The following is a 12,652-nucleotide window of genomic DNA, read 5'->3' as shown; positions in this document are numbered from 1 at the left end:
CCCTGTAACTCTCATCCTGTGTAGGTAAATTGACAAAAACTACATCATGGAACTTACCTGTAGATTATACAAAAATAGATTTCTTTAAGTAATGAAGGATTGTGCCAGAGGCAAGATCTAACAAGAATTTTGAAAGTCATTAAATTCTCATGTGCAATCTCCTTATCTATGAGATGCCGTGAATGACAGCACTTACTATCATGAGGAAACATGCAATCCATAGCAGAGTTAACCCATGTTTGTTTGTGTGTTCACCTCAACTTTTGGTGCATAGGAGATTATCAGGTAATAACCATCACAGCATATAGAATGTGAACATGATTTAATATAATATTGTGAGGTCTTGGTATAGACCATCTTCCTGTAGTTTCAATGAGTTTTAGCATCTAACCTATTCATCTCCTTTTCCAGGAAAAATGAACAATGATTGGTGAAAGTCGTAAGGAAAAAGCTATGCCTTGATTCTGAACTGCCTACCTTCACCATCTGTGTATATAAAGAATTCTTCATTCGTCTTTTTACTACAGAAAACACAGAGCTGTTGGTATTGGACTCGCTGGTTCTTAGTCTTTCCACCTCTTTCCTTCTAGACTCAGAGATCTGAGGATGTGGAGAGCTCTCCACCCAGTCTGTGCTCTGGAAATCTGATCACAATGTTGTCTGCCCAACTGCCCGTTTAATAAAAGTAGAAACTCAGCAGAACATCCTTTTGGGGATTTGTTTCTCACTGCTAGGTCATAGGAATTTTTTTTAAAATAGAAGCTAGATATATGGTGTCCTTTGTCTTACACTGGCAGACAAGTTGCTGCCATTGTTGGGAATAAGTCCCTGGAATGAGAGTGGGTACAATATGGGCTCTCAGGCAGCTAATACTTGTGTGAAGCTATCTGTCACCATATCAGACCCTTTACCTAGTACCATAAATGCCATCTCAATTTTTATAAGTCCTATAATTGAAACCATCCAGAAATTTCTCATATCTAATTATTTACCTCTTGATATATTTTTTTTAATTTTGAAAACCTCGAATACCATGGCTTACTACCTACAGTCTGAGAAAGACTAAGAAATTGAAAACACAATATATGTAATTCCCTAGAATGGCAATCTCCAGCAAAAATGTTGTATGAGCCATTTATATAATTTAAATTTTTAGTAGTTAACAAAATAACCAAGTAAAATTAATTCTAATTATTTTATCTATCTCAATATATGAATTAAACTAATATACATATTTTATTTAATAAATCATTGATATTGATGTGTATTTTCCACTATTTGTACATCTAGTTTGGGCCAGCCATGTTTCAAATGTTCGATGGCCATATGTAGCTGGAGGTGGATACAGTGAACAATGCAACAACAGACATGGGCCAACTGAAAAATAGCTAACATATTAGAGGGGTGGCTTGAGACAGCTTGTGGCTCCAGGCTGTCTACTGAGACTCTGCTATTCTCAGAATATAGTTGCTGGTGTTCTGTGGTAGCAGTAGGTGCCAGATTTACTCCAAGATTCTAGGCTGAGGCAGGACGAACTCCAGAAAGTACACAGAGAAGCTTGCGTGTCTCCAGCCACTCTCAGCAACAGGAAAAGAAAATGTTCAGAGTGTGACTGACCTGCTTAGACCTAAAAAGCTAATTTTGTATTTTCTCTCTGCTCTTTTGTTTTTATAAATAAATCTCCACTAAGCCAAATATAATGAGATTTTATGATTGTTGTTGTCCTTTGTAAGTGAATGAAAACTAGTTAGTCCCCATGCTGCAGTTTCCTGTGTCATTAAAGAAGAAGAAAGAAGATAATAGCCATTGGACAAGCTTTGTTGGGACTATTTTCCTGGGAATTCTGGCGGGACTAGGATAACTTCAGGGTTTCTCTGTCGTGTCTTCTTGATCATATGCAGGAAATCTGGAAATTCTATTTTCATGAGCTTTGGAGAAACAGATGTTTGTCATGTTGTATTTAATAATTTGTTGATGCCTACACAAGAAATCCTTTATATTCCATTTTGTTCTTCTTTAATACAATATTCATGAAAACTCCTTGATTTATCCAACCCTTTATAGTCATCACGAAACTTGGTTTCATTTCAATTCATACATACATAGATCTAATCTACATGGGAAGTAGAAAAAGACAAGATCTCCTGAGTAAATTGGGAGCATGGGGACCTTGGGGGAGGGTTGAAGGGGAGGGGAGAGGCAGGGAGGAGAGCAGAGAAAAATGTAGAGCTTAATAAAAATCAATTAAAAAAAAAGAATACTGCATGAAACTGCATTTGGCCTGCCTGTAAACAGTATGTGAGGCACAAGAAAGTTTAGAACTTAAACCTAAATCTTTTTTATTTAAATTTTTTTAATTTACATACCTATCAACCCTACCTCCCCTTCCCTCCTCTTCCCATCCCCCATTCACTCTTCAGAATGGGTAAGGCCTTTCTTAGGGAGTCAACAAAGTCTGGCATATCAAGTTGAGGCAGCACCAAGTCCCTCCCCACTGTATTAAGGCTGAGCAATGTATCCCACCATAGGGAATGGGCTCCAAAAAGTAAGTTCATTCACTTGAGGTAAGTCCTGATCCACTGCCAGACCCTGAGTAACAAATGAAGCCATATAACTATCACCCTCATTTAGAGGGCCTAGAACCATGCAGGTTCTCCAGCTGTCAATCCAGTGTCTGTGAGCTCCCACTAGCTAGGGTCAGCTGTTTGTGGTTTCCCCATCATGATCTTGACTGCCCCCTGGTCATATGATCCCTCCTCCCTCTCTTTAACTGAACTTCAGGAGCTCAGTCCAGTGCTTGGCTGTGAGTCACCTTTGAAAGGTGATAAAACATAAGGGGCAATCAGACAGGCCTATGTAAGTTTATCATCAGGGCCACATTCTTTGGAATTCTTAGTTATTATCCTTCTGTGTAAGGTACAGCTTCTTTTATTTTCCTCCACCTTGATAATTCCTGTTACATGTTTTTAACAATTTAATTTCTATGAAGTAAAATAGGATTTATCATATTCTATGTATACTTATTAACATTGACATAAATATCATTTCATTGCTCTTTTAATAAAGAATAACATATATATATATATATATATATATATATATATATATATATATATATATACAGACATGGCTATGAATTTTATTAAGAGCAACTTGGCCAGTCCAAAGCATAGGTCAGACCACAGATCCTATCACACAAACCACTGGTTAAGAGCAGAGACCAGGAAGAGTGGCTAAGGCAGGCCGGAGACTTCCAGATAGCCTAATTGAAAGGAAACACTCCATCCTTCAGCCTATGGTGGAAATGACAATTTTTGTGACTTCTCTGAAAAGTGAAGTCTGCTGAAATCTAAATGAAAAAAGATCAGTGTGGTGGTAGAACAGCTGTTCCACCACAATTCTGTGCCTGTAGAGGAGAGAGTTTCTGCACAATGACAATGGAGTCATAGGTCAGTCTCAGAATACTAGAGATTTCCACACCCCTCAAACCTATGCTGTGCAATGGAAGAATTTGTTTTTGAGTGTGTTGATTCAAAGTGGCGTTGGCTGCATGTAAGCCAATGAGAAAATTTCATGTTGTCACTTTAAAATTAGTACAACAGATGACAAGAAGCATAGATTAGGGTGCCCTAAGACAGGTTTGATCATTAATCAATATCCATTCTCTTCTCTCAATCTTAGTTCTAGTGGGATTTAGGTGAGTTTGAAAATGCTAAAAATATTTTGGGCTTCTTTTCTTACATAAAAAATTTTTCTCTGAAAGCTTCAGGATAAAATAATGTTCACAGACTAGTCTTAGTGTTATCGTCTGTTAAATGCAGCTGTGTGGCTGCAATACGCAATCATCCTTTTCCACAAAGTTGGGATTCACTTTTACATAGTTGACACACTGGATCTGTGGGTTTTATTGTTTCATTTATAATGCTGATGAAAGAAATACACAGTGGCCATCATTAATAATCTACTGTTGCAAGACCCAGAATCTTCACATAATGGAAGTTACTTCTTTGAGTTTGCATAATTACTTATTTAGTGGCTTTTCCTGACGGAGACATTGGTGACACTAGAGAAAGGGACAGACCATTTGTTTTCACCTTGTGTTTCCAGTGTTCCTGGTTCTGAATCCCAGACTCTGCAAGGCCTATGGGACTCATCAAATCAGTGAGGAGCTGTTAATAAATTTTGCAGTAAATCAAAGTAGAAACATTTAATTATTTATTCTCAAGTGGAAGGTAATTTCAGATTCTCTATTATTACTATTAATTTTTACACACAGATAAATGCATTCGTTTGAACATGTAGAAATCCCATAAAAACACAATACCAGAAACCATAATATAGAGACAAAGGACCTGTAAGGTTCAAAACAATAAAAATCCCTGACAAAACATTATAAGACAAAGTACCTCCAAAAGTGCCATTGAGTTCATTTTGTGTACACCATGTACTGATGGGCATTGAACCTGGTCTTAAAAGTGGTTTGTACTTTCTCTTCTATGAGGTTCAGTGTGCTTTGGCTTTATGTTGAGGTAATTGATTTATTTGGACTTGAGTTTTATGCTTGGTGATAGATATGAATCTATTTGCATTCTTCTACATGTTGATATTCAGTTATGTCAGCACTATTTGTTGAATATGCTTTCTTTTTCCCATTTTATATTTTTAGCTTCTTTGTCAAAAATCAGGTGTCTGTAGGTGTGTGGATTCATATCCAGGTCTTCAATTTGATTCCATTGGTCCTCCTGTGTGTTTCATAGAAGAGAAAGTAGGAAGTACACTTGGCATAGGAAACCACTTCCTAAATATAACCCCAGTAGCACAGACACTGAGACTGAGATAAACAATAAATGGGACCTCCCAAAACTGAGAAGCTTATGTAAGGCAAAGGACATGGTCAGTAAGACAAAACAGCAGCCTACAGAATTGGAAAAGATCTTCACCAACCCCACATCAGGCAGAAAAATGATCTCCAAAATATATAAAGAAGTCAAGAAACTTGATATAAAAAACAATAAAAAAATGGGGTACAGACCTTAACGGAGAACTCTCCATTGATGAATCTCAAATGGCTGAAAGGCACTTAAGAAAATTTTCAACATTCTTAGCCATTAGAGAAATGCAAATTAAGATTCCATCTTACACTTGTCAGAAAAGCTAAGATCAAAAACACTGATGACAGCTTATGGTGGAGAGGAATTTGAGTAAGGGAAATGGTCCTTCATTGCTGGTGGGAATGCAAACTTGTACAACCATTTTGGAAATCAGCATGGCAATTTCTCAGAAAATTGAAAAACAACCTACCTCAAGACCCAGCAATACCACTTTTGAGCATACAGCCAAATGATGCTCAATCATACCACGAGGACAATAGCCTTGGCAAGAGCCTGGGTTGTTTGTGAGTTCCCATGTGGTCCCTTTGACCAAGAATTTGAGTAGATGTGACCCTTTCCTGGGAACTCAAGTCTTCGTTTGTTGATGAGAAATGTCCAGTTGGGGTTCCCCCTTCCCATCTCCCCTCAGTATTATTTTTTAACAATGAATGAGTTTGGGGTACTGACCCTATGACCCCTGCATCAATAACCATAGCTAAAAACCATCTAAATAAATGCACAGGGAAATTTCTGTAATACAGAGGAAAATCACTTCCCATGTCGGTAAAATGCTGTTGCCAGATCTGGTTCTACGTCTGTTAAGCCTTCATAAATGGTAGAGTGCCTCTTCTTTCTGAACTGGGGGATAAATCATTCACCCCAGATTAGTACAACTTTGTCAAAGCGGTCTGCATTGTAAATATGACACACAGAGTAGATGAAAACATCATTGGAAATACTATTGTACAGAACTATGGGTTTCATTACAACAGCTTCACTCGTGTATAATGTGTTTAGATCATATTCATTCTCTCCTTGCCCCCTTTTGTCACCTTCCTGCTAGTCCCTTTCTCACCCCCAATAGTCCACCATCGACTTTCCTGTTTCTTTAATCTAGATTTCTGCATATGGAAATTGTTCATATTTTAGATGACCCAGATTCTTTTCAGAATCTGTAATATATTTATAGGCAAGCACATTAAAATATTAAAATGGAGTAAGAGATGCGTGAGCAAAAGCAGATACAAATTTGTTATTACAGAATTTTAATAACAATTAAGACTCAGAATCACCATATTAGCAACAAGTGAAAAATATTAATTCAATGTTCATTCACATTTGTGATGGACTTTGGCCTGAAGCATATAACTGCAAGTTTTAAATGATTATCTGAAACTGAGAAAATGTGGTAGTTCAGTTTTCATTGACAAAAAGCAAAAAAAAAAAAGTATACTCAAAAACATGACTGAATATTGGCATAAATGGTGTATTATGAGTCATTATTTGTATATCAGTTTAGTTTTAAAGTGGAATAGATAAGTGAACATTTTAGCACTTCTTCTAACTTGTGGGACTGCACATCATTTTGCTTTTTTTTTTTTCTTGGTTTTTCGAGACAGTTTCTCTGTAGCTTTGGAGTCTGTCCTGTAACTAGCTCTCGTAGACCAGGCTGGCCTCAAACTCACAGGGATCCACCTGCCTCTGCCTCCTGATTGCTGGGATTAAAGGTGTGTGCCACCAACGCCTGCTTCTTTTTAAAGTTTATCTTCTGAATTCTCTAAGTGAGTATGTGTTGCCTTCCTAGAAGAAAACAAAAACTTCTTCATAGAAAACCAGGAAGAAGCAGAAAACTCAGGCAGCCAAAGGAGCCCCACCATGCTAACACCATCCCCACTAATAATGGAAAGGCTCAGGTTGCCTGCAGGACAAGGCTGTACCCACTGCTGCTGGCATCTGTGGGTCTCTGCATCACCAATCAGTGCTACAGCCTTCTCTACCTTAGGTGTTCCTTTGCTGTTGTTGCTTTGTTTTGTTTTTATTCATTCTGCCTGAGAAGTCTTAACTGTTGGGGAATGTGTACTGTGTTTGGCTATGCTTTTTCCAAGTATAGCATGCATATTTACACGCTACCCTGGCTGCCCTTTCCTGGAATCAGTTCTCTCCTGTCAAGTCCTTTTCAACATCCCCTGCTGAGATCTGACCTCGACCTAAGTAGAATCACGTTGGATCTACTAAGGCCTCCTCAAACCAGCACACAATGCCTCAGTGCTTTTTCCTACGCAGCTACTGCCCTCTCAGGAGGCCCCAACACTTGAACTTTAAAGAAGAGGTACCATCCAAAAGGGAGCTCGTTAACTTAGTCTCATCCTTGTAAGGTGGGTTAGCTATGGCATGGGGCATGAAAGGAGAGGAGGAAAGCTGATGTAATTTGGACTGATGGCTTTTACCATTGCTGCCTCATCCCTGAAGAATTAGAGAAGATGATAGGGGAAGACAGTTAGGGGCTTAGCAAGATCTTGGTGCCTAAGTTGTCTCAAGCACAGGCAAGACAGGAATCCTGGATCTACTGCTAGAAACATCCAACTGTCATGGAGAGACAGTATTCTCTAGAGACAGTGTTAGGTATGTCTTGGAAATTAGAACTGGGGTTGCCCGGATATGGCCACATGATGATTTGTTTTGCTTGCTTGCTTACTTGCTTGCTTGCTTCTCAGTATCCCAGAATACCCCCGACGAGTTTAACATTTGGTCAGAAGATTTTCGACACAGTCGAGTCTGGCTATTGTGCCACTAATCTTATTTGATTCAAAGAACCCACCTCTACTTCACGAGAGAATATAGACTTCCTTCCCCCTATTTCTCCAGTAATGTCTAGAAATCTCTAGTGGCCCCATTTTGGTTTTGCATCTTTTCAAAAAAAAATGTGAATGGAATTGGGGGTAAGGAGTATCTTGTTCAAGAGATGTAAAAACGTCCCCACACTAAACTAGTATAATTGTACACACGGAATAGTAACTTCTGCTCCTCTTAAGTTTCCTGAGCACTCACAGGTCTGTCATTGTGCTCAATAATTATACTCTTTTGATCATTTAGATTATTAGTCAAAGTTCATTTTTTCCCATGTATTTATTCTTGAAGTGGTGTGGAACAGGCTGCTAAAGTGAAGTGTGCAGTGGTTGGGCTTTCAGCAGCTGTTTTAGCATTCTGATGATGTCTCCTGGGTTGATTGTAGCACAAGGTGGTGTCCTGAGCCAGCATCTCAGAACAGCATTCCAAGACTGTACCAGAAGGAAAAATGGTCAAATATTTCCAGGTACTGTGGTCACTTTTGTTCTTCATCATGCTACAATCGGTGCTTCTATCTGGTAAGTGATTTCGCTTTTTCCATCAGAAATACAAAGTTTTGTGGATGCTAACATTGTAATCTTCAAGTAAATGCTTTGAATTAAAATGATTGTAATGAAAATGCATATGTATATAGATACAAACACCTGCATACATGCTTGTCCACACATACATGCTGAGAGAAACAGTGGGTCAGACTCTGGGCCAGAGAGTAAAAGTTTTGGTTTTCCTGTATATTATATGCATGTTGGGGGACCTAGTGCACAGCGCCAAGGAGATGCTGATATTCGGGAAAGTAGTTAGTGGAAGTGACCAGCAGTATCTCTTCATGCAGAGCACACCTCAAGAATGCTTGAAATGCCTCCCAGTGGTCCCCAGTGGTTCAGAATCTCTGTGGTCTCTCTAGAGCAAAGATCATGCTGGGAATCACAAGGAGAATAGCATTCTGGGTTTTTCACACGTCTATCACAAATTACTGAGCATTGACTTAAGAAGGTGTTGTTTCCCTTCCTGCAAAATGCAGAGTACAAACCAAAAAAATTATAAAGTCCTGACCTTTCCCGTTTCTCAACTACCTACTATACCAATCCTCTCCAGCTTGGCAAGTATTAATCAAGGAAAGCATTTGATATTCTGGGATGGCAACCTCCCTAAGCAGTGATGTACTGTTCCCCTCTGCCGGTGATTTACAGGAGCCGAGTGCCAGTCCATATCTTAAAGGGGATGAAAAAATAAATGAAAGAAATATTATTTTCAATTACTTCAAAATTGTATAGTAAGGAATTGGAGCTTTTTTTTTCTCCAGGCAGTAGATTAGACTATGATTTATCAGGAATTAAAGTCTGTAACATATTTATGTATTCCCTAGTTCCAGGTGCTCGAGTTTGGTGGTCACCACATGGAGTTATTAAGGTAATTCCCTCTAGGTTTTCTAGGACTCAGATTTGAATACAATTTTTCAAAGATTCTTAAAATAAATTGTGTATGAGTGTTTCCCCTATTTCTATGTAAGCGTATTGTACATTGCCAGGTGTCCACAGGGGCCAGAAATGTGCACTGAACCTTCTGGAGCGGGAGTTACCAATTATTGTAAGCTTTCAGAAGATGCTGGAAACTTAACCTTGCTCCTCTGCAAGCATCAAGTGAGCAGCAAGTGCTTTTAAACACTGAGTCATCGCTTCAGGCTCTGAATCAATTGTTTTAGTTTTTAATTTTATTTATCTATTCTTTGAAAAGTTCAGACAGGTATATTATGTGTCTTCATTTTGTCTACTTCTGCTCCCTTTCTAACTTCCCCTACTAACTTCTTAATGTTTTTGGTTTTTCTCTTCAAAATTCACTAACTCAAACTAGTGGTGCTCATGGATACATAGGTTCATAGACTGTCCCTGTTCCAGTGAATCTTACTGTTTTTTTTTTTTTTTTTTTAAAAAAAAAAAAACATTTCAAAAGTTTACCAAGACAATAAAACCTATGACATTCTTTGAGGTCTATTCACATGAAGGTTATAGGTCCATGATTCGTTAGAGTCTACAATAGAGTGATCTAAACTGGGAACCAAGCCAAATGTAGACACAGAGAGAGACAGACAGACAGAGATACAGAGAGACAGAGACACAAAGACAGAGACAGAGACAAGAATATCCCAAGGTATCTGAAAACTCTTTCCGAATGCTAACACTTTCCAATTGCCAGCCACGAGGAGTTCTAAGACCCATGGACACGAGTGTCCACAAAGTCCCTGCTCTGGAAGAGTTGCGCTTCTGTAGAGAGAGTGTACAGAATACATTCTCTAGGTTGAAAATATGGAACGCAGCAATCCCTTGGATTCTGAAAGCAGAAAAATGTGCAGGAATCTCTGCACAGAGGCTCAAATTATGTCTGCAGCTTGTGTTTGAGTCAAACAGAAGGGTGTTTTTTCCTTTTTTGTCTATCCTGCCCAAACTTGTGTGTATTGTGGGTCCACCAAATGTTTGATTAGTGAAAGAAAGAATAAATTAAAGGTTATTTCTTTGGTATTTTTGTGAATTTCCTGCAGGCCATTCTTTCACTTTTGATGTACTTGTGATTTAAGCTTTGTTTCCTTCATAAATTTAGATGTTTTCTTTTCCCTCACTATAGCTTGCCAGGCCTGTGGGAGCTCCTGACCACAGGACATGATACTTATCAGACCACAGAACATGATACTTACACAGGGAATGTGCATAGATTCTAGCGTCATTGCTTTATGCAGACTGGGAGAGCCTGGTGACACTGGAATGTGGTGGTGACTTGCTTTGATGCCATTAGTGCAGTTCACAAGTGACCTGTTTTTTGAGTATAGTTCTGATTATACCCTTTTCTGCTCAATTTCAGATCAAGTGTCCTTATAAGAAAGTAAATTTGAGCTGGCTCAATAAAACAGTCGATCCTTGTCCTGGCTTAAAGCAACCCATCTGTGGCACCAATTTTGTAACCTACGATAACCCCTGCATCTTATGTCTTGAGAGCTTGTGAGTGCTCTGTGGGGGTGGGGAAGAGAACTAAGACTAAGCTTGTTGGTTGTGAGTTCTATCCACCCTGCATCCAGTAGCCATGAAATTGGTCTTTCTCTCCCATTTGTGGAGACAGCAAACAGTCCATCCTTAGAGGAACCAAGTATCAGAAGGACTACTGGCGTATAAGGTGGACCCATTAGACCGAACAGTGCATGCTGAGTTCTTTCTCTGAGTCCTGATAGTCCCTTGTTAGATGGATTCACTGCAGAAATTCTAAAACACCTCCAATCCTCACCATTTCGATTTTTAGAACAAATGTTTACCTTCATCTTCTGTTAGATATTTTCTGCTGCTTCTTTGTCTATAACTTTCAACTATACTAGCAGAACAGCAGACATTGGTCCATTGCCTGGGATGGATGACTCAGATCCTTGGATTTACATGACAGGAAATTAGTCATTCGGCAGCAAGATTGCAATGCCATGGTGATTTCAGCTTTGATCTCTATGAGGCAGGATAGTCTAAAAGAAGAAAACCATTCCTTGAGGTGTCAGATTGGAGCCCTTCCTCTAGCAATCCTTTAGTAACCATGTGCAGGGAACAAAAAGGAGACTCCACAAAGCCCGAGTCATCCCCATAGTTACTAATCCAGTTGCAGGGAGAGACTGGTGCACGAATAGTTGACGGCACTTACACCTCGTACATCACAAACTCGGGCCCAATCAGACAGATCAGTTCCCAAAGGTCATCAGTATCTTCAGTGGCAAATGCCCTGGCCTTTGATCTAAGCAGCTCCCTTTGTGGTCTGTCTCTTAATCCCCCAAAGTAAAATGTCTTAATGAAATGATTATTATTCCTCCCTTTAGGAAGTCTCGTGGGAGAATTAAATTTTATCATGATGGAAGGTGTTAGGTGAGTGAACATGGATATCTTCCATTCCTGGCCAGCACAACCACTTCCTTCTTATTCCTTACCCCTTCTTTTGCTTTTCCTTGCACAGATTCTTGATGACTAAGTCCTGCTGGAAGTTGATGGCTCCAGAGCCCTTCTATGTTTTCCTTCATATATAAACTATTCTGGCCTGGAGATGTCACTCACCGGTAAATCACAATCTCTCAGTTTGGAGGACCCTGGGATCAATTCTGATCACTACAAATAAATACACAAACGTTCCTTAACATCTTGGCTTGTGTCTTGAATCTGTGTCTTCTATAGTACTAGTAAAGCAGATTGAACATCTGCACTATGGGTCAAAGACAGGCAGTATTTTTATCAGCTCTTTAGCGTTTTCAACAATGGCATGATTTATATAAAACCTCAAGGGCTTCCCCATATCAAATTTCTCTACATTCCATTATCATTTTAAAAATTAAACATTTATAGAACACTGTGGCCTTCCTAATCAATCTCTGCTGCCCAGCTTTTGTGAATCCCTCTTTAATTATTTGAACTTTCATTATTTATGTCTTTTTGATATGTAGTCTTTCTGTATTGCCCCAGTCGGCCTTAAGCCCAGACTGGTCTCAAACCTGAAATTCTCCCACCTTAGACTCCCAAGCAGTTGGAATAACAAGAGTGTGTCATTGTGCCCCATTGTATCAAGGTCTGAGCCTTGATACAGAAGATCTATACATGTCTAACATGGCACCATGTCTTCAATGATCCTACTTTTCTCCACAGAAGAATATGAATAACCCACTGATAGTTTTTTTTCTTAATTTCTGAAGACACAGTTTATTCTTTGGGAGATATATAAAATATATCTCTCCAGGTCATAATAACTCATTTGTGTGCATGTACACGTAGTTTCTAAGAGGGTCAGCAGGCTCACAGGCGCTCGTGTGCTATCCTCCTTGGTCACATTTGGTCTGGGAGAAAAGTGACCTTTTTATTTGTCAGTGCTCTGCAAGCTGTGCTAGCTTGAGGGCTAGGTGGCGCATGAAGGACTGCAGTGAAAAT

General features: G+C 39.1%; 2 protein-coding genes across 2 annotated transcripts in view; both read left to right on the top strand.

Moving 5' to 3' along the window:
* Spink5 (serine peptidase inhibitor Kazal type 5) overlaps nucleotides 1-680 on the top strand; it is a 57,540-nt gene extending 56,860 nt beyond the window's left edge. Inside the window, exon 32 of the mRNA XM_057789284.1 lies at nucleotides 591-680. Coding sequence (XP_057645267.1) covers nucleotides 591-680 — 90 coding nt within the window. The remainder of the gene's footprint in view (nucleotides 1-590) is intronic.
* Nucleotides 681-8,166: 7,486 nt separating this feature from the next.
* Spink14 (serine peptidase inhibitor Kazal type 14 (putative)) lies at nucleotides 8,167-11,605 on the top strand. The gene is made up of 4 exons (XM_057788240.1): nucleotides 8,167-8,236; nucleotides 9,085-9,128; nucleotides 10,572-10,708; nucleotides 11,560-11,605. The coding sequence occupies exons 1-4, from the start codon at nucleotides 8,167-8,169 to the stop codon at nucleotides 11,603-11,605; spliced, it is 297 nt and encodes a 98-aa protein (XP_057644223.1).
* The last annotated feature ends 1,047 nt before the right edge of the window (nucleotides 11,606-12,652 follow it).

Source organism: Chionomys nivalis, chromosome 14 (assembly GCF_950005125.1).
Source record: "Chionomys nivalis chromosome 14, mChiNiv1.1, whole genome shotgun sequence".
Lineage (NCBI taxonomy): Eukaryota > Metazoa > Chordata > Mammalia > Rodentia > Cricetidae > Chionomys > Chionomys nivalis.
This window is presented reverse-complemented; position numbering and strand designations above follow the sequence as displayed.